At 51.6% G+C, this 20,678-nt stretch overlaps 4 protein-coding genes across 4 annotated transcripts; 2 read left to right on the forward strand and 2 right to left on the reverse strand.

Moving 5' to 3' along the window:
* Positions 1 to 9,114: 9,114 nt before the first annotated feature.
* MRS44_013650 (uncharacterized protein) lies at positions 9,115 to 10,363 on the forward strand (the record flags this gene model as incomplete). Its single annotated transcript, XM_065617113.1, has 2 exons — positions 9,115 to 9,137; positions 9,178 to 10,363. 2 exons carry the CDS (start codon positions 9,115 to 9,117, stop codon positions 10,361 to 10,363), a joined length of 1,209 nt encoding a protein of 402 aa, XP_065473185.1.
* A 2,956-nt stretch (positions 10,364 to 13,319) lies between these two features.
* On the reverse strand, positions 13,320 to 14,606 carry MRS44_013651 (uncharacterized protein; the record flags this gene model as incomplete). The annotated part of the gene is made up of 1 exon (XM_065617114.1): positions 13,320 to 14,606. The coding sequence occupies one exon, from the start codon at positions 14,604 to 14,606 to the stop codon at positions 13,320 to 13,322; it is 1,287 nt and encodes a 428-aa protein (XP_065473186.1).
* A 302-nt stretch (positions 14,607 to 14,908) lies between these two features.
* On the forward strand, positions 14,909 to 16,652 carry MRS44_013652 (uncharacterized protein; the record flags this gene model as incomplete). The annotated part of the gene is made up of 3 exons (XM_065617115.1): positions 14,909 to 15,419; positions 15,488 to 15,813; positions 15,873 to 16,652. The coding sequence occupies 3 exons, from the start codon at positions 14,909 to 14,911 to the stop codon at positions 16,650 to 16,652; spliced, it is 1,617 nt and encodes a 538-aa protein (XP_065473187.1).
* Positions 16,653 to 16,769: 117 nt separating this feature from the next.
* MRS44_013653 (uncharacterized protein) lies at positions 16,770 to 20,607 on the reverse strand (the record flags this gene model as incomplete). The annotated part of the gene is made up of 4 exons (XM_065617116.1): positions 16,770 to 17,483; positions 17,528 to 18,336; positions 18,417 to 19,312; positions 19,367 to 20,607. 4 exons carry the CDS (start codon positions 20,605 to 20,607, stop codon positions 16,770 to 16,772), a joined length of 3,660 nt encoding a protein of 1,219 aa, XP_065473188.1.
* Positions 20,608 to 20,678: the final 71 nt, after the last annotated feature.

The raw sequence follows: 20,678 nt of genomic DNA on the forward strand, positions 1-20,678 counted from the left end.
GCGTGTGATGGCGAATTAGTGCCATTAGATGTTATTTATTGATCAGCAAACTCAGCACTGCGACAGGTTCCAGAGCTCTCTGTGCTCGGATCCAGGCTCGGCCTTCTCCTCTCGTTGCATTCTATTTCTTCAGGTCACTGCTCCCTCCAATCTGCCGTCCTCGCCTATGTTCGCGGTGGACGGCGGCGCTTTTGCTGGGTTGCTGCCGTTCGAGGCAGGCTGCTGGCCAGGGATGTTTATCAATACCTGACTTCGTGATACTGTTGCCTGAGAACTCACCACAGATGTCGTTACCCCTGGAGGGCAGTCAGTTAACTGAAATGGCCAGGATGCCAAGTACGCTTACCAATATTGCCTGCTAACAATCGTCGGTAGGCACCTTCGCTCCGTCTCAATATATTTGGGGCACCACGATTCCACTAGGTAATAGTGGTGCTGGCAGCTCAGCTCTTTCTGCGCGAGGCAGGTGTCAGCATGGAACGTGACAGCCGGAGCAGTGCTCACATAGATGTAATTACACATCCTGCTATGGGTCCGACGTCGTAAAGACAAGCGTCAAATCAGCGTCCCCAAGAAAGAAGTCGCACTATCGCGTTGCATAACTACAGATACAGAGGACTCAGTCAGAGCACATGGGGGACTCCTTTATATGTAGCGTCCCCACTGATTGAGACTGGAGGACATTCTTTGGGAGAGAATTGAGGTCGTGGCAGCCGCGTCGTAGGGCGCGGGCGGTACTGATTCGTGGTGCAATCACAGAGGAAGAGCATCCGGGGCTCCTTGAGACAAGGTCAATGAGGCGGGGGGCGCCAGGTGGGCTAGTCAAGGCCAATGTTATATCTCCCTCACGCCTGTGCAGGGCGAGGATACAGATTCAGCAATGCAATGGTGAGGAATTCATGATATCGGAGGCGGCTTTCTTCAGAATACGATGCCAAGAAACTTTGAAAGGGTGGAACCTTTAGGTGGCTGCTGCCACGGATCATGCCGGATGTGTTTCTCAATTGAATGATACTGAGTGAAGAAAGTGGGTTACCAGTCAATGCGCAGCTTTGTCACAATTCTTATCATAGCTGCCGTCTTATTGGAAAATTCGCAGTACGGCTTGAAGTGCTATTTTCTCAATTCGTGTCGCTGTCAACCAAACGCTTTCTTTGCTTTGTGCAGGACCCAGCGTGTCGAGTACGGACCAATAACGCGTCCGTGAGTCCGGTCAACAATGGTTGGCTTGAGGGAACTTGTGTTGCATGCCACAACTCAGGGGTGGCTGGGTGCGCCTGACGAAAACTCGAAGTTGCAAACACCACATTGCCCAACCCGCACCCAAAGGGGCAAACCGCACAGAATTGTTGGCTGGAGGGAACCTTGTGCATGGACAACATCATCGCGCGGGGCCAGGGAACGGGAACAGGGACGTCGAATTCTGGGGTTTGTTGCTAGCCGGGATGTGGATGCATTCAGGTCTCCCAACGCCTGGCGTCACGTTTGGTGGTTGGCTGTCTCGAGTTCGGGCTCATTTTGTGATTCACCAGAGGGTCTCGGGTGATTGTGCTGCTTTGTTCTACTCTCTCTCGATGAATCTTCCTGAGCGCTTTCTTGATCCCTCGTCGAAGAGAATGGGAGTCAGCCTTGTTGAAGTATAAGTCTCAACAGTCTTCTGGGGGTAATCCCATTTTTGTTTTAACAAGCCTTGGGCTGAAATCGGGTGGGGGCGCATATTGCAGCACAGCCGCTGCCAGTGCCACATCTGCCACATCAACCTCCACGTCCTGCACATAATGTGCCAGAGCTACGTGAATCGAGTCCTGGGTTTGAGATTCAATCCATCGCTATAACTTAGCATCTGCGACATACATCCTGCCCGTCTGGAAGGCATCCATGAGCTGCTTTGCTGTGGTGGGCCTTTGGTCGGGTTGCAAACCGCTGGATCGCCAAGTCATAAATCCCCTGCAGGCTTAGTCCAAAAGCGCTAGCAATCAATAGCTCCCAGCCTCACCACTGCCGATCCCTAAATGTCGGGAAATGATCGGCTTAGCCCTCCTGAACTGGGCATCGACGTCCATGGCTTGCTTCTTCCTTCAAGCCACTGCTGTCCGAGTCGTGCCATGAGTTGAACGTCAGCCAATTAAATCCTGGGCTTGCAGCGCCCGTCTCCCACAAGCAACCAACGCGGCGAATAACACCTCCAGTACAAGCAATCACTCCACCAGGCCGTCAGCCTGAGCCTCGAGTTCCACAGAGCTTGTTGGAGATCACAAGTGTGAGGCGACCAAGGCGGTGGCAAGGTGTGGAAGAAGGAGGAATATTCTATAAGAGATCGTGCCTGTACATAAACAGTGGTCCCCCTACTGCACTTTTAGGATGAATCAAGCATCTCATTTCAACAGAGCTTTATTTGGTTCTTGGATTGGCCGGCGCCGGTAGTTGACGCTTCATTTGGGCCGTTGATGTTGAAGATGTCTGGGATACGGCCGTCAGAGTGGATATCCCTTGGGCAAGGCCCGTTCGCGGGAAGCAGATGGAGCTTTGTCGCATACCACCACTAGGTTCGTGCGACTGGATATGAAACGCGGCCCGTACTTTGGGGTTGTGTATCCGGTTTCACATCCAACTTGTCGCATCAAGGATTCCAATCCTAACGACATGAGCTTAAATAGCTCTGCCCGAACACATGGCTGTTCAATTTCTTTTGTTCTTTAGATAATTCTCATCAATTGACTGGTGCCGTCAATGATCCCTGTGGAGCCAGTTGTCTGACAAACGTATATCTAAAAATTGCCGACCGTGACAGGCGCTTCTACTGCCTTCGTGGGCCTTCACAAAGACCACCTAATTTTGGTTAAGGTTCGGCACGAAGCGCAATGCGGCCCACATCGCACTAGACCAGGAATTCCCACCGTGAATGGGAATCCTACAGCTGTTGTGGTAGCTCGACGCGTGCTCCTTGGATGCGTGTTTCGAGACGCAAAGGCCGGTTCCCGTACGTGTACCTCTTATCTCACTGTGGAGGGCTGAAGTACTCGTATGAACCTTCAGCTGGTCAAATATGGCCACCTTCGCAGTCTTTGTTTGCATTCGATTGGCCACTGGGAATGCGGGCCAGCTGTCCTGCGTCCCAAATCTGCGAGTCTCGCGGAGAAGTCGGGCGAGTTGGCTCCGCCCCGCCAGCAATTTGCTGATTTACGCCGTCTATTATCGCTCTGCTCACTGGTCGGCGCCTTTTTGTGACAGCCCTCGCACCGATGCGTCGATGATTTGTGCACTGTGGCTAACGCCATCCAATCGGCAATTCATTTCTTTCTTGCAATTCGTGTAATGCTTTCCCCACGCGCTATTTGATTCGTTCGGATGCTCAACTCCTGGCTTCAATAAAAACGATACGGCATGGGAAGGGGAGAGTAGGCGAAAATGCTTAAGAGATAAATAGCTTTCAGGCGGACTGGATTTGACTTAATCTGCGCTTCGGGTTGGGACGTAATGTATCACGCTGGCAGATACAAAGAGGGCCACTGTTGGCATCATGCACTATCGCGACTGTAAAACAACAACTTGGCAATACATCTCAGATCATGATGGAATTGATACCAGACAGGGGCTCTCAGCAACATCGGTAATGTAGTCTAACTAGTATGAAGAAATTAGCTAGATAGCTTTACTCTAAAGCTGTAAAATCAAGCTCTTGTTGAATATGTACATGTAATTCTGGGCTCTTAGAAAGACGATGGTTTCAGTTACGTGATACTTTAAGTTATAACGTATTAACCCAGCGTAATAATTGTACCTGCTAACATGTCTTAGCACCATCTTCGAAATTTCGCCACGCGCGCTCGACGCGTTGGATCGTGGAGTTCTTGACTGGGTTCTCTGCAGCAGGCTCCAAGCTCGGGAAGATGCTGCTTGACGCACGTTGAGTCTTGGCCGCACTAATAGTGAGACTATCTCCTGAGTGCGCACTCAGGAGATAGCCACAACACGAGACCATTCAATTATTATTTCTTTCAAATCTTCCCTGAATTTTTACTTTCTTGGCATGCAAATATTAAGGAATTAGCCCTAATTACACCTTTATCCTTAACAAGCGCACCACAATTGACCCAATCTACGCTCCGCGCAGCCTCTAGCGGCGGCGATAGCATCGGCCACCACCAGCCCGCCTACTGCGCCAGATCCTTTTAATCTAGGAATCCATACTCCTGCCAACCTTAATCAAGGAGCCCGTGCAGCCCTTTTACAGAGCAGCCCCGCTATTATGAATAGACCTGCTAGTATCCCACCCGCCTTCGGGAGGACGGCTCAAACGCCGTCGCCGCTCAATGCGATCTCTACTACCATAGAAACTCGAGAAATTGATGGTCTTGGCAAAGCGGATCCGGTCCTCCGACTCCGCCCGCTATGCCCCCTTGGGCTAAGGGCGATGAGGCTCTTCATGAATCAAATATCATGTCGCAGGGTAGGCATGGTCTTCACGGCCTCATGAAACAACTGCGTTAGTAATCTAGCCGTATGCTTTAAGTAACTCTGCGGGATGGAATACCCCGCACAAGAGATAACCTCAGACAACAATCAATCAACACACTGCTGCTGCTCATTATCGTTTACCTGACCCTTGATCTTTTTAGCACGCTCAGTGCGACAATCCGGTTTCGCCGGGAATGTGTAAGAGGTGGTCAAGAACTGGGTGGAAGTAGTTCCTATCTTCGTATTCGTCCTTTTTGGAGTCCACCCATGTAAGGGTCGGCCGCTCTTCAGCCATGGGAAAGAAGATGGCGAGGTGGTAATTGGGAGAGGGCCGGCTGGCAAAGTTGGCTCTGGCACATTTTTCAAACTGGCGACACAAAAGCCAGTGGGTTCGCCAGTCAGTGTACTGACACTCAATGGAGCAGTAGGTAGCGGAGTGGCAACGAGCACAGCGGCGAGCATTGGGGGAACCACAAATCGTACAGGGGGCAGGTGCGTCCATTTTCTGTTGGGTGGGCGATGAATTGAGGTCGTTGAAGGTCCAAAAATGTAGTAGTTTGCTTGGGGGGGTTGGTGGGAGATGGGAGACGATTTCGTGCTAGTGAGTTGGATTTTTAGGGGCTGGCTTGAACGTACGGGAAAATGGCGACCAGACCCGTGGTGGAAGTGACAGAAGGTCACGTGGCTGAATTTGTGACCTAGCAACCCCACAAATCGTTTAATTATTGTAAACAAAACAACATCATTGTAAGATAACAGGTGATAGACAGACTAGGTCACCAAGATTGATTGGCAGTCATACGCTCTAATTCTCTAAAACTATGAACTGTCATTCCGACAAGCGGACTTCTAAATTGTTTTGAAATGAACGCCAGTGCTTCACCAGATGATTAGTGAATGACCCTGGGCGCTGGTAGTTTTTCACCTTTCTCTCGTCGCATAACGGACAGTTATAAAAGCCTTCAGAGTTCCTTAGCCCATTGAACTCAGGAACCAGACTTCTTCGTCTCAAATATTCCTTTAGATAATCGACGAGCGGCCCAGGAAGTTTATAAGCCCAATGGTTCAAGTCGAGTGATTCTGACTCGCTTAGGATTTGTAGATCAGGATGCATGGGTGCGCCTAACGATGTTGCTTTCTCGAGGCCTAAATTGCTTGGCCTAACTTCGTTGAACCGTGAAGGTGCTGACGCACTTGCATGGGCAGCAGCTCGACCTTGACCAGTCGACAAGCAATCCTGATCAACTGGCAATGGGACAGTGCCAAGTAATGGACTGCTTGCCGCGTTGGGGTTTGCCACCTGCGATACAGTAGCTGGGTTACTCCACCGATGGGTAGACATGGCATGAAATGTTGTGTCTTGCCCTCTAGAAGGAAGAATTGGTGGTAAGACGCACGCATTCGGTGGCGGCTGTGACGTCGATAAGACTCTTGTAGAGCCAGTGCTGATATGACCCCGGTTTAGGGGTCGAGTTGGTGGAAGAGCAGGAAGAGGTTGAAGTGACGCACGATTCGACGCTGGGCCTTCCGACAAGGTAGAGCTGTGACCAGACGATGGACCTTGTGAGATTAGTTGAAGATTTGATATTGGAGAATGCTGAGCTTGGTCCCGTGATTGTTCATCCATTATACGACATGCCACTGGCTCGGCGCCCTGGTTTCGGGGAGTTTCTGACGCAGCTTTTGCGACATGCGCTGGCTGAGAATGTCTTAACTCCGTTGACCTGGATAGTGCAGAAGGTTCGGCTTCATAATGGTCGTCAGATGTGAGCGGTGTTGACATGCTGTCTCGCACTGGCGCCGGCGAACGCAGGGTATCAAGTGCAGCCTGTGCGAGAGCGGATACTTGAGGCGATACTCGAGGCGATATGATAGCCGTGCTGTTGACACGATCTTCGGCCCCTTCTTCCGCGGCGAGAGAGTCCCGTTCTGCCGTGCTCGTGGTATGCTCGAACCCATCTATGGCTTGGCTCGTCCCTGCGGAGGTCTGAGGCCTCGTCACACTCAAGGCCTGGCCGGGATGCTCTTCCATTTGAGTTCCATTTACCGGGTTGATTTCGCATTGAGTATCAGAATGGCCGTTTCTTGGTATCTCTTGGCGAGGTTCAGGGCTTTGCTCCAGCTCTCTCATGCCGCCTGGCAACGAAGTCTGGCCATCAGGAGCGGATGTGGTGGAACGCGACTGTGCTGTACATGGCGCCAGCTCAGCCAGATGCGCGGGTTCGTGATCATCCTGATTTGAATCTGGGGAAGGTCTTGGATGAGTGTGCTGATCTGCATGCGGTGATAAAGCTGTAAGCAGAACTGTACGCGCAAGTCCCTATGGGAACATACCGTTGAATGAATCGGTTCTGTCCACGCCAGAATTCGCGACGATGACCTCCGCTTGTGGCGGCGCTGCACGATCTCTCAGGAATTTCCGCACTGATTGAAAATGCGGAACCAGAGAAGACTGAGCAGCATTTACATCGAGGGTGCGCAAATCTTTGGCAGCTACCCAGCCCACTGCACTCTTGGCTGGGAAATCCTGCCCGTCAAAGTACATGACGGGAAACTCGCGCTCTCTGACAGACGACTCGCCATCTCTGTATCCTTCCCGCCACCTAAAACAGTTGGTCCGGTTGTCATAGTCATAACATCCTGGCACGTCCTCCGCTAGACCTAAATCTTGAATAGTGTTTCGGACGCCAACGTTATCCAGCTCTGTCAGGGGGAGGAGGAGGACGGCCAACCATTCCTTAGACTTCTCCCAGAAAGCGAGATATACGTCGCCAGGTCTTGGGTCTATAATGCCGTCGAAACCTTCATCGCGTTGCCGACTACTATCGCCATGATGCCGCCTTCGACTCTGCCTGGTGGGTCTGTGAGAAGGCGAGGTTTTTTTCCCGTAGGGGCCTGTTGTGAGCAGCACTCTGCTCGTGTTCCCTTCGCAATGCTTTAAGAGCTACTGTGTTGTTCTTGTCAGCCAGGGTCACGTTGCAATCAAGAACCTGGACTCCAAATTGCTCGATAACTTCGGCGGGCTCTTTCGACAGCCGGCCATGCTCTCCACCAGCCAGGTGGGCCATAGCGCTCTCGATCACTTTGTCGTTGAAAGTGAGACCATGCTTGTCGCATCGAAGAATGTACCATGCACCATCGTCTGCAGGAAATCTAATGATGACATGCTTGGTTGCAGCAGACCCGTTCTGAAAGACTTCCTCAAAGTAGATTGTCTTCATCACTTCTCTATGAGGCTCTGTGCGATCGGCCCGGTGGCGTTTCTGTCTTGTTGATAAGCTAGATGGACTTTCCTTTCGTTTTTCCTGTATGCGTCAGCTGACGATCCTGTCAATCCTGGTGCAGAAGAGGCTCACGGGACAGACGCGAATGACACTTCCTGTCCTTGGAGTAGATGTATGCAACCGTGAAATCCTGACCTCTCGCTTAGTAGCTTCACTTGGCGTAGTCAAAGACGTTTCCAGGCCATCGGAAGAGCCACCATGACCACTTTCGGACGGCTGCTGGCTCGGAAGTGTTCGCAGCGACTTCTCTACCTGGGACCGTCCTATTGTCCCGATCAGATCGTCGCAAAGACTCTCCATTGCTGCATGTACTTGTTGATCATATGCTTTTTCATCTTCCTTGAAGGTCTCATTGTATGTGATTTCCAGTTCTTTCAACTGGCCACCGTGGTCTTCGATCTCGCGTTGAAGTCCAGACGCTTCCGGTGAATGGGGGTTTGCTAGAAGGCGATCCCACGCCTGAGCAAGGCTGGCCCGCACAGCTGCTGCCTTTTCCTCATAGATCTCATGTGGCGATTTGATCGCTTCGAATTCGAGGCTGCATCGTGCGACAATCTCTTTGACGTCCTTCAATTTGCGCAGACATTCCTGTTTCGTCATTTTGACCTTGGCTTCACGCAGTGACTCAATATCAACTGCGACGCTCACCGAGCTATGATCACTCGTGCGAGAGCACGGGCGATGGCATGAATTGAGTCCGTTAGACCGCTTAAATGCACGTGTGCCAGGAACCGGCCGTCACCTGTCTGATAGTCAGGGGGTCGATTGAACGTGTTGTCGGATCGGCAGAAGTGAAGTTCAGGTTTGAAGGTCAGCAGATGGGCCGACGCTTGTGGGGCGAAGTTGTTGGTCAGACACCATGTTCAAACGCGTCGAGTGGGCGGCTAAACAACGCACTAGTCACCAAGTACGGATACATATCGGGTAATCTAGCCCCGCACCATCCCTCGGTGCATCACAGTAGGTGTATTCGGTCCATTGATCCCAACTCAGTGTATTCGTGTTGTGTTTTTTTTTTTTTTTGTGTCTGCCCCTGAATGATCTACTGTTTCTGTGCGTAATCTCAGGACCCCTGACCCGCACGTGGCACCCCAGCATATGCCTTCTCAACTGTTTTCCACACAGGATGGCTGGCCCATCCTATCCTGGTCAGTTGAGAATAACACGGTAGTAGTCATGTGACCCCTCTAGTCTCATTTCGGCTGACGAGAAATGTTTCACGACGCCACACGGTCAACCTGAATCTGTTCAACCCGACTTACGCATCACCTCTTTCCATCGGAAAACCCTGATATTCCGGTCCCTTCCATGTCAACGGTATTGATTTTACCACCAGAAGTGCTGCAGCAGGTAGAGTATCCGTACCATCAAGATGTGGTCCAGCTCAATGCTTAGGTTCATCGCAGATCCTGTTGCATGCCCACGACGGCCTTAGGCGGCGTCAATTTGGTGGATTCGAGTCTCCGCCGCGTCGCTACGAACTCAAAGGAATCGACTTTCGTAAGAATCTGTCATCTCTACGCTTAGTTAATCGTGCGTTTTGTGATCTTGTTACACCATTGCTGTTCCAGCATGTCGCCATCAGCTTCGACAGCGGCATAGACCGTCTTCGGGCAATATCGAAAAGCCCACTGCGCCGCCTGGTCCGTCGCCTTGACTTATGCGTCAAACTCCGTCCTGTATCTGGTTTCGAAAGTTACTGGGCGGCTATAGAGGATGAAACGGACGAATATCTGGCCTATCTCAAGCGGCTGGCCATCGTTATTCATACAGCTTTACCACGGTTCTCTGAGGTCAAGGTCCTGAAGCTTGACTTTGTCGATATTCCGTACGATGACATCGATTGGGAAGAGAACACTACGGACTTGTTTGAATCACTGGCTACAGCTGTGCGGAGATCTGAACTTGATAAGTTGGATGAACTTGACCTTTGGCTGCCTCTCGCTTTCGATTTCGGTTACTTTCTGGACAATGAAGACGCAGATGATTGCTCATCAAAGCCGCTTTTTCGACGGCTTCGATATCTTGACCTTCGATACGAACAATCTACCGAAGAAGGAGAGGGTATAGAGTTCCGCTGGATGTACCCAAACCAAGAGTACGACAAGTACATTCGAAAACTGCTACCGCTTGCACCAAATATACGTGCTCTGTGGCTTCAAGGATCAGATGCCTTGATGCTTGACCGATCAGCATTCTCCCCCTCGCACCGTCTACGATCGTTGAACTTGGAGAGCCTGTCAATGACTGGCGACGCCTTCTGTACGATTGTCCATCAATCTATGGAAACCCTTGAACGGGTCGTCGTAAGGGGCGTCTACCTGGAGTCCGGAAGATGGAAGAAAATTCTCTTGGAGATGTGTAAGCTTCCACTCCTTACGCACTTTTACATTGAAACTTGCGGTTATCAAGCAGAGGGGGAAAGTGCACACTTCAATCCATCAGATTTGGGATCGCGCCCGGAGGACTCAATAATAGAGACTACTGAAAGTGATGATCTCGATGCTTGGCGAGCTTTGTTAAAGCGGCTGCGAGAGAACAAGCTTCGGATTCACGGGATCGATTATTCGGAGGAAGACGAGTTGGAAGACCTGAGAGCCGAAAGAGAAGAGATCGCATGAGGCAAGATTTACTGAACGCTGTGGTGAAGAAGATGGTTGCTGGCTGGTCAGATACTGAGCCGTCTGATACCGAGACGAGTGATTTGGAGGCATCTGACACAGCTTAAGTTCGTCATGAGCCATTCGGTCATGTAAATTGCCATGAGGTAGATGTATTTCTTGTATGGAGGCCATTGCTTTTACCGTTTTGTATTGTCATTTGGGATAATCGATAATAACATTCAAGACTCGATACTTGGTATCTTCAACTCGAGATTCCATTCTACCCACTTTCCCACCGTTACAGTGCCCACAAGATGGATAAAGCAGCCATCTCGACAGCTCCCACGACGACTGCCACCCGTGAGAGAGGAGCAGTGTTGCTCGTTTTCTTGCTTCCTTTCCGGCCAGGGATTGGATGCTGCAGGCTATGACACCTGTTGCCCAGCAAACTTATCGTTCTCATTGTACCGCACTGTTTTCGAGCCAGGATGAGGGGTGCCTCTGGGACGAGTCAGCGACGGCGTCGAACAGGCTGCCGACACAATCTACCTCTGAGGCTGGCAGCATTGTTGGAAGAGGCTGGATAACATTGATGAGAGTGCCATGGTCGCTGGTTGCCTCGGGCTTGCAAATAAGTAAATAAAACAAAATCGAGTGTCCAATTTGATTTGATTTGGATCGATTTGGATCTTATTTGCATATCTGGATAACCTCACTTTTCTTTTAAGATGATACACATTGAGCGGCTCCTATGATGTCCGCTTTCAGCCGGCCTCTCTGAGCCGTCACCATCTGTCCGGCTAGGCTAAATATTCGCTCTGGCTCAGAAGACATGGCTGGAATGTAAAAGTGTTGAGACCGTATGACTAAGGTGGGTCCGATCTGCTGATGGCTGGGATGTGGATACTATGTCAGGAGCTGTGCTCCTCTCAGACGTATGTAACTTAGACCTTTCAACATTACCGACAATTATTCGCTTCATCACGTACTCAAGCTCAAACTTAGCCAGCCGCTCTTCGAATGACTTTTCGTCTGGGGAAGCCACAATCGAGTGCCAAAACGCATAGAACTCATCCCACGCTTTGCCTTCTGCCTGCTCTATTGCTTGGCCAACCTTCGATGCAAAGAACGGACGGCAGTGCTGAAGGACTGCCTTGTTAACATGCCAGAGGCAAAGTAGTGCTTTAGAGGAAGAGAACCAGATCGCAGCAGCATTCATCGGCGCCAGGTGTCGCAGGTACTGATGGGCCATGACGGGGATCAAATGAGCGCTTGATTTTCTATCTAGAGGAGTGACGAGTGTCGGTCTCTTATATATGTGTTCAGTCTGCCGATCTCATAGGCAGCAGGCTGTTGCCTGATGCTAGTTGTGGTGTAGCGTTCACGCTGGCCGTGAAGCTATTCACGATGGTTATGATCCTTGCCCTTGACATCTCGAAACAGATGCAGGCCCCAGAATGTGGCACATCGCCTCGGCCTGGGTGTCTCGGCGACAGTTTTGAAAGAACGCAACCAGAAGTTCATTGAGGCGGCACGTAAGCGGCGTGATTCAGCAGAACACATTCCGCCTTGAGCCGCTGGGGCAAGGGTTTTAAATAGGATACATATTCCAGTGATGATGCAACATGGAGAAGTAAAGGTGGGAAGTGCAAGACTACAGCGAAAAATTGCTGAGGCAAAATCCTGCGTCTAGACATAGAGTGTGATTAACCTCCTCGCCAGGCCTCACGTCGGATAGAGGATGCCCTTGGGGAATCGTGGCGTGATGGAACACGCCGTCATACACCATCTTGGCAATGTCCTTGTGGCCCACGGCGCTGATGCTTGAGGAGCTTGTGTTGTTGGAGGGGAGGATTGAAGTGGGCCATACGGAGCGGAACGAGATCATTCGCAACTGATACAATGCCGCAACCATGGGTAACGGCACAGTAGACTCTAACTGGCCCGCCTGTGTAGGTTGTGCGGTGTTGGCACGCAGCCTGGTCCGCATAGGTACGGATATGCCATCTAAATGTGGAGACTGCTTTGAGAGATACTGTTGGAACGGTACGACGAACTCGAAGACACCGGGTATATACGAGCCAGAGCAGATCATTACTGGTGGCTTAAGGCACCAAGAGCCGTTTATGAGGGCGATAGGAGCTAGTGTGTTGGTCGTTTTCATGGTGCTGTACATGTGATTTGAGTAACTGGAAATGGGAGAATATGATGACAACTGTCGCGATGGCTCTGGTGGACTGTACAATCTCTCTGGTGCGCAAGACGAAATACGGTACATTAGGTACATGAACTGATCTAGCGGGATGCCAGTCCGAGTCACTCTCTTCCGTAATTCTTAGTTCAGTCTGGTTGGCCCTTCGTTCCCTGGGAATTCTCCAATTACAAACTTGTTATGATAGATCTTGTTAACCACCAAATAGAGTTGGGTGTTGCCAGTTGTGGCTTTTTTCTCAGCGGACTCCTCAGTATGCCCTAGCCCAAGTTATACTGTAGTGGTAGGCACTGTAGTGGTAGGCACTGTAGACTGGGTATTTGCCGCGCCATTCTGCCCTTCGACTCCCTGCTCGTAGCCATGCGCCTGAGGATGACCTCTTAAAAGGGCAAGAATTATCAGTCCACAATCCGAATCACGCCATATTTTATGCCTAAGGGAACTTACTTGGTGAGTTTTTCCGCATGATGCTTGATGTCGCGCCTTGTCTCCTCGAGCTTGATGTAAGTATGGAAGACATATATCTGTCAGACAATACGTGTATTCGGTCCATTGGTTGAATCAGTGTATTCGTGTTGTGTTCGTGTTCTCGTTAAGTATCTGCCCCTGAAGGACCTGCTTTTAATCTCAAGATCCTTGACCCACACGTGACACCCCACATATTCAACACACCCCCAGACTGCCCAGTATGGTTCAGTCTGTACAGTTCATAGTCCCGTCGCCAGGTTGACCTTCCCTCTGATCCGTTCGTTTTGCTTCTCCTCAATCCAGCTCATCCTCTGCTTTTAGGAAATCCTCCATAGTGAGCTCCTTGAACCTTCTCTCCTGGATCCTTTCCTTGATATCCACTAGGCCAACCTGCATGACGAACTTCTCGAACTGCTGAGCGGGCAATGCCTTCGTGAGGCCATCCGCGATCATGTCGGTGGTGGGAGTATATTGGACCGAGATCCGGTTAGCAAGTGCTTCTTGGCGTAGCCAGTGGTTGTGAATATCGACGTGTCGAAGTTTGGTCTGTAGAAGTGCCACGTCGGAGTTGATAAGCCGGATGGTCTGTGCGTTGTCGCACTGGATGGTGATCTTTGTATCGTCGAGAGTCACGCCGAGATCCTTGACCAATCTAGAGATGAACATGGATTCTTTTGCCGCCTGTGCAAGTGCCAGCAACTCCGCCTCTGTTGTAGAGGTAGTCACGGTGTCTTGCTTGTTAGCACGCCATCCAATAGTCCCTCCAAAAAGCTTCATGACGTAGGCTTGTGAACTCTTCCGATCGATGGTATTGTCGGCGAAAGAAGCGTCGCTATAAACGTCGAAAGTATCGGTTCCGCCGAGCTGCAATGCAAGTGTCCTAGTGGTCCGAAGGTACCGGAGCAGGTGATCCACGGCCTTGTGATGCTCATCGCTTGGGTTCATGTTGAATCGGCAAAGCCGGGATACGGCGAAGGCGATATCCGGCCGGGTGATCACCGCCAGGTATAGTACTGAACCAGTCTTGCGTTGGTACTTCCGTGTTGACGCTGCTGAGGCTCGCTCTTCGTTGGGAAGCAGCTCCTTGGTGGCCATTGGTGTAGGAGGATCCTTCCCTCCTTGAATTCCGAAATGGTTGATGATCTTATCGACGAAAGACGACTGCGAGAGCCAGATCAAGCGTTGGCGCCGGTCGCGGATTACCTCGATCCCGAGAAACCACTGTAACGGCTCACCCCCCGAGAGTTGATACTTCTCTCGGAGCTTGCCTATTGTCCAGTCCACCACCTGTTGATTCATCTTCTCGTAGGCGACGATCAGATCGTCCACGTAGAAGAAGACCATTATTCCCCCTTTCAAGAGGCAGCATGGTTCGTGGGGCACAGGCTTGAATCCGAGATTCGTGAGGGTGGCAGTCAGTTCCTTCTGCCAAAGCAGTGGTGACTGACGCAGGCCATACAGTGCCTTCTGGAGCTTGAGAATCAGGCCGGGCCTCCGGTATCCTGGTGGCATCCGCATATAGACATCCTGCTTCAGTTCAGCATTGACGAAAGCGTTGACGACATCATACTGAAGTACCATCCAGTACCCCTCTGCCGATAAGACCCCTCTACTGATAAGCAAAAAAAAAGTTTCCCCATACAAAATGCCCAATTTCACTTACACGGTGCTTGGCCAAAATTGAAGTTATTTACGTGAAACAAGTTGTGTCTTATTGAGAGTTTCATGCTGTTTCGCATTATGCTATTGTTGTTTACGCTATATGGGCGGTTTGGCCGCATGGAACTATCGCAAAATTTCTATCAATGCCTCCTCCACGAACACTCCTCCCCAAAGCTTGTAGGACTTTTATCTGCGCCGGCCTTCCATAATCGCCTTGAAAAATGGCTCGAGCTTCTTACACAGAGGATGACGTTATTGAAGCAATATTGGATGTCACAGATAACGGTCTCTCGCAGAACCAATCCGCCCAGAAGCACGGCATCCCTCAGCCGACTCTTTCGAACCGATTAAGAGGTGTACCGCCAAAGTCCGAGGTCACCCATCCCGCCCAGCTGTTATCCAAGTCTCAGGAGTCCAGATTAGTTTCCTGGATACTTCGACAAGAGGCCTTGGGCTATGCTCCTTCTCACAGTCAAGTTCGCGCCACCGTCGCTGCCCTCCTACAACAGCAAGGCAGGGAAAAGCCTATCGGCGTACATTGGCTAGCCAGGTTTATGAAACGACATCCGTCCATAAAGACGAAGATAGGAAAACGCCAGGAGGCGTCGAGGTTCAATTGTTTTACCCCGACCGCCGTCAATTGGTACTTTGACATCCGCGAGAGCGAATATGGCTGGATCAAACCTGAGAACACTGTTAATGTTGACGAGGGCGGCATCATGGCCGGATTTGGTGAGTATTTTGTCGTTTCTTTCATGAGACAAACTAACCAGCTGCCAATATAGGCTTGGATTCCTTAGTTATCGGCAGTAGCGACCCCAAGAAGAAAGCCTTCCTCAAAGGCTCCCAGTCCCGCACTTGGACCAGCTTTCTCGAAGCCGCAACTGCAACTGGCCGTCTTCTGAAGCCGGGGATTATCTTTAAAGGCAAAGAGCTTCAGCAACAGTGGTTTATTGATGAGCTCAAGGAAGTGGCTGACTGGTATTGCATCACGTCCGACAACGGCTGGACAGACAACCATATCGCGGTCGAGTGGCTCAAACAGGTCTATCTTCCCCAAACACAACCGGAAGATGAGTCAGATGCGAGGCTTATCATACTAGATGGTTATCGAAGCCATGTATCTGTTCGTATCCGCCTTTTCCGGGCCACCTGGGCCGGGGATGTCGCTGACCGTAAATCTAGGATGAGTGGATGGCTACGTGCTTTTTGAACAACGTGTATTGTTGTTACCTGCCGGCTCACTGCTCCCACGGCCTACAACCACTCGACAATGGTCCATTTAATGCATCCAAGGCGGCCTATCGCAAAGAACTCCAAAAGCTGACAAGCCTGACCGATTCTGCGCCGGTGGACAAGGTCAACTTCATCAAGGCCTATGCCAAAGGCAGAGAAGTGGGTATGACGAAGAAAAATATCCTTTCTGGTTGGAGAGTGACTGGAAACTGGCCGATTTCACGATGGAAAGCGCTCATACATCCTGAGATCCAGCCTGACAAGAAGGAAACGACGCCCGCATTAGACGGCCTCAGCGACGGGCAACGCGACTCTGATAACACGCCAAAGACCAGCCGTCATATCAGGGATCTGGGGAAGAACAAAAGCCCTTCAACAAGAAGGCGCTATTCTGTGATATCGAAAGGTTTCGAAGCACAAGAGTCAAAGATCGCCTCCCTAAGTTCAAGAGTAGCCAGTTTAGAGGAGGAAGTCGGGCGGTTGAGCAGAGGCAAGAAGAGAAAGGCGATACCGAATCCCAACAGGAAGTTCATGACACTAGCCGAGGCTCTAGTGGCTGGTGACACTATTTCCGAGCCAAACGAAGCAATTGAAGAGACAGAGGCTGTTGAGGAGGTGATCGAGGTGGGAGGAGTGGAAGAGGATGAGGGCTCAAATTCGGAGGCGGAAGAGTTACTAGTTGTACGGACCCGCGCAGGCCGCGCGGCTAAAAGACCAAGAGAATATTAAAATACATTCGATTCTAAGCTGAAAAATAGGAACCAATTTGTTTTTCGTATTTCTGGTGACTCCTTGTGGGGGGGTTGAAAATTAGCAGTTTGTATGGGGAAACTTTTTTTTTGCTTATCAGTAGAGGGGTCTTATCGGCAGAGGGGTACTGGATGGTAATTCAAAATCAAATCGGGCAGCTATAGCCATCAGTGTTCGGAAAGATCTGCCGGCGAGTGTGGATGCATAGGTGTCTTCGTGAGTTGACTTGGCTTGCTGGTCACCTCGTACGACGAGGCGGGCCTTGCACTTGGTGAACCACCCGTGCTTGTCAAACTTGTACACGTATACCCACATGCAGTCCAGCAACTCCTTAATTTCAGCATCCTGTCTTTGAACCTCACGCCAGGAGCGCATCTCCTTGTGGCTCTGAAGGTGAGTCGTTTCTGCCTCCCGGAACAGGTCACCCAGTGGATGGTTCTTGAGGTCTTTATGTCTCTTTGGCAACGCCGGCATATCTCGCCGGTGTATCCGGCACCGAGCGTTACCTAAGTCTGTCAGCTTCGAAGACTGGGTTCTGTCATGGGAGGAGTCCACCAGCTTGGCGGGTCTCCTATGGTTTCCTGTGGACTGGGGTTCTCCGCTATCAGGGTGGCAGCCGGCCGAGCTCGCCTGCTTCTCGAACTTCCGCTTACTCACCACCTTGCCATCCCAGGTCCCTTTCACAGAAGCGAGTCGACCAGCATTAAATGCGGCCTCCCAGAAACTGATCGAGGTTGGGATAACACGAGGGGCTCCATTTGCACCACCTCGGCCCGGGGAAGTGCCAGCGCTAGGTGGGACGTGCACCATCTTCGCAGCTCGTAACTGAGGGGGGTCCTCCCCTCCTTCCTCACGGTAGGTTCTCTGATAGCAGCGACCAAGAGGGTAGCAGGCTGTAGAGGGCAAGTCTCCGGGGTCAGGTAGGGAGTGAATCGAGCGGTCGTATAGGGGTGATCAGTCCCGTCAGGCTCTTCTCGGTTACGGTCTCCTACGGCTGGTGTCCTGCCAGCCTCACCCTGCGTGATCGCCGGATCACGTTCGAACCCTCCAGGTGGATTACTTGCAACCTCCCGCTCAAACGCTAGGTCCTCTGGCAAGGCGCTGAGTTCCTCGTCTTCTTCTTGGGTTGAGGCATCCAGATTGACACTGGATCCCTGTGGGACCTCGGCCTCGGTGAGGCGTTGGTTCAGTTCTTCCTCGCTAAGCTGTCTCAAGTCATCCCTGAGGTGTTGGATATCCCCAGAGAATGTTTCCTTCTCGTTGAAGATCACATCTCTAGTGGAGATGACCTTGTTGGTCAACGGATTCCAGACCCTGTAGATGTTTGTCGAGTTGTACCCGACCAGGTATCCTATCCACCCTCGGGGCTCGAGTCGCTGCAGTCGGTTCCTCTTTTTGAGGGCATCGGTCGTCATCGCAAAGGCCTTACAGCCGTATACGCGAAGGTGTGTCTGGTCGGGCTTACGCTCCGTGACAACCACGCCGTCCCTAAAAGCAAAGTAAGTGTAGAAGCGCTCATATGGTGTCTTCCAGTTGTAGATGTACTTCGGTGTCCTGTTGTAGAGGTATACCGCAGCACGCCAGATCTCAACCCAAAGGAAGGAAGGCAACTTTGCTCCGGCTCTCATTGCACGAGCCTTCTCCTTGATCACACCCCCGAGCGCTCTGCGCCGCCATTTTGGTTTTGGGTGTACGGTGCAGAGGGTTCTAAGCGCATCCCGTTTTTAATGCTTAGGAAGTTACTTACTCGGTGGCTGTCTGGGATCTCGTTGTCACATTCAAGAACTTCGGGCCTGCACTGGAGTTGGCGCTCGAGTGTTGCAAACAGGTGCTCGAGCGCGTTGATAACTGTTGGTCCTGTTCGATCCGGGAGATAATAGTCCCAGATATAGCCAGAGTACCGATCGGTAACCAGCATGGCTGAGGTGTAGTCAGGGTCTCCGCTGACGTCGTGGAAGTCAATAGCGAGTCGGATTCCGGCCTTTTCGGGCGGCGCTCGTCTTTGTCGACGGACCTGGCGCTTCACCTTGGCCACTCCACAGGCATCGCACTCGACTGTGGGAATCCCCTTAATTTTCACCCCACGGGATTGGCCCACGAGGTGCCTGAGTGCTTCAGGTCCTGGGTGCCCCAGTCGAAGGTGCCAACGGCTTTCGTTTCCACTGCAAGGAGGGCGCTTAGTCCATGAGTTGTATTGATTCCGTCTAGCAAGGAATGCCGCTGCTGTCATCGACCCGTGGATGTACTCTAGCACGTACTGATCGAACTTGTCGTTTAACGTGCAAAGGATGGAGTCGTCCTTTCTGCGGATGTGGTTGTTGTTCCCCTTGGTGTCCCAGTAGTAGCCCCTTTTCCGTAATTGTCGGTACGAGACGATATTGCAGGCGAAGTTTCGACAGTGAGCTACATCACGGAGTCGGAGGATAGAGGGGCCTTGTGGCCCTTGGACGCGGATGTCCACGTCCCCGTATCCGTAAATGGCCACTTGCGAGTCTCCTGCGTAAACGAAGTCTCCAAAAGGTGCTGGTCGGTAATCGAGGAACCTGCATATCTCGTTGAAGATGTGGATCGTCGATCCAGAGTCAAGGATTGCAGAGTGTTTGAGGGGGTAGGGGGCACAGTTGAACGCTGCGATAAAGCTGCGCATCACCAGGTAGGTCGCCTTGACGCGTGCCATACCCCGCCCAAGTCACTCATCTTTGGTGACTTTGTCCTTCTTCTTGGAGAGCCGTTTGACTTCCTCGGCAAGGCCGGTATCTTTCTTGAGGCGGTCGTTTATCAATCGTTGCATCCCTTGGCTTGGCTCCCACCCTTCCGCTCTTTGGTCGGGGAATAGGTACCAGCAGTCTTTCCAGTCGTGGAAACCGAGGCATCCTCGGCAGGTTGGGCCGTCGGGCTCTTGATTGGTGACCGTCTCTGCTCTTTTTCGCTTCGATGATGTGCCTCTTCCTTCTCTTCCTCCTCTACGCCCGCGGCCTCGGCCTCGCGTATCTCGAGTTCCTTGGGCTGCCGCGTCAGTCTTCCATGTCGACGCGTCTCCCAGAACTTCAATGGTGTCGGCGTCGGGTTCCGCATCGGCAGCGGGGTTGTCGTTCTTCCAAGTATGGCCGTAGGTAGCTGTGAAGGCGCCCCTCTTGATTCCTGATGGCCTTCCGCTAGGGTTGGCCATCTTGGCTTCGTATCGAATGTCGGCAGCTACCTCCCGGTAGTTGAGGGTATTGTTGAGGATCTGTGGGCGTCGATGTTGTCGGAACGTAGAGGCCCAGCTGGGGAGGACGTGGTACATTGCTCGATTCAAGTCTTCTGCCCAACATTGGGCATCAAGGGCATCAGGGACCTTCTTGCTGATGGCTTCGGCCATGGTAATCTCCCACTGGGTGACCCAGTCGTTGAGCTTGTTGATCTTCGGGGTTGTTTGCACGGCTTTGTGGTACTTGTCGCGAGCTTCTGGTCGGAGGCGTTCGTTATACACCACTCCTGATCTTCGTAGCTCTTGATACCACTTGTCCAACCGGTCTCCCGTAGTGCAGCACGTCTTCTGGTACGTGGGCGAGACTGTCTTGAGGACAAACTCCACCAGTTTCTGCTCCTGTTTCTTGGTCTCTCTATATGCCGTCTCTTTCAGGGAGTAGATCCTGAGATCATGCTCGTATTCTGCCTTTCCCTCGGTCGTAAGCTCTCCAATTCGTCGGGGTGGTACGTAATCGGAGCCAGGTGTGATCGTGCCACTCTCGGGGTCGTCAGGGCCTGCCTGTTTGGGGTAGTCCCGGATTTCCGGAAGCTCTGGCCGACGAGGCCATCTGATTCGGTCCGTCGGGTCGATATACTGCCACAGGTCGTAGGCGTGTGCCAGCTTTTTGAACTCGTTGGACCAGGTGTCCCAGTCCTCTGGAGACGAGTACGCAATGGTCCTTTCGGCTTGTTTTGTCGACATCGTGATGGAATGATTAATGGACCGAAGGTCGTATGTGCTTAGTTGCGCGGGTCGCTGAGATACAATTGAGA

This window comes from Fusarium solani (genome assembly GCF_023522795.1).
Source record: "Fusarium solani strain SB1 chromosome Unknown bctg00000009, whole genome shotgun sequence".
NCBI lineage: Eukaryota > Fungi > Ascomycota > Sordariomycetes > Hypocreales > Nectriaceae > Fusarium > Fusarium solani.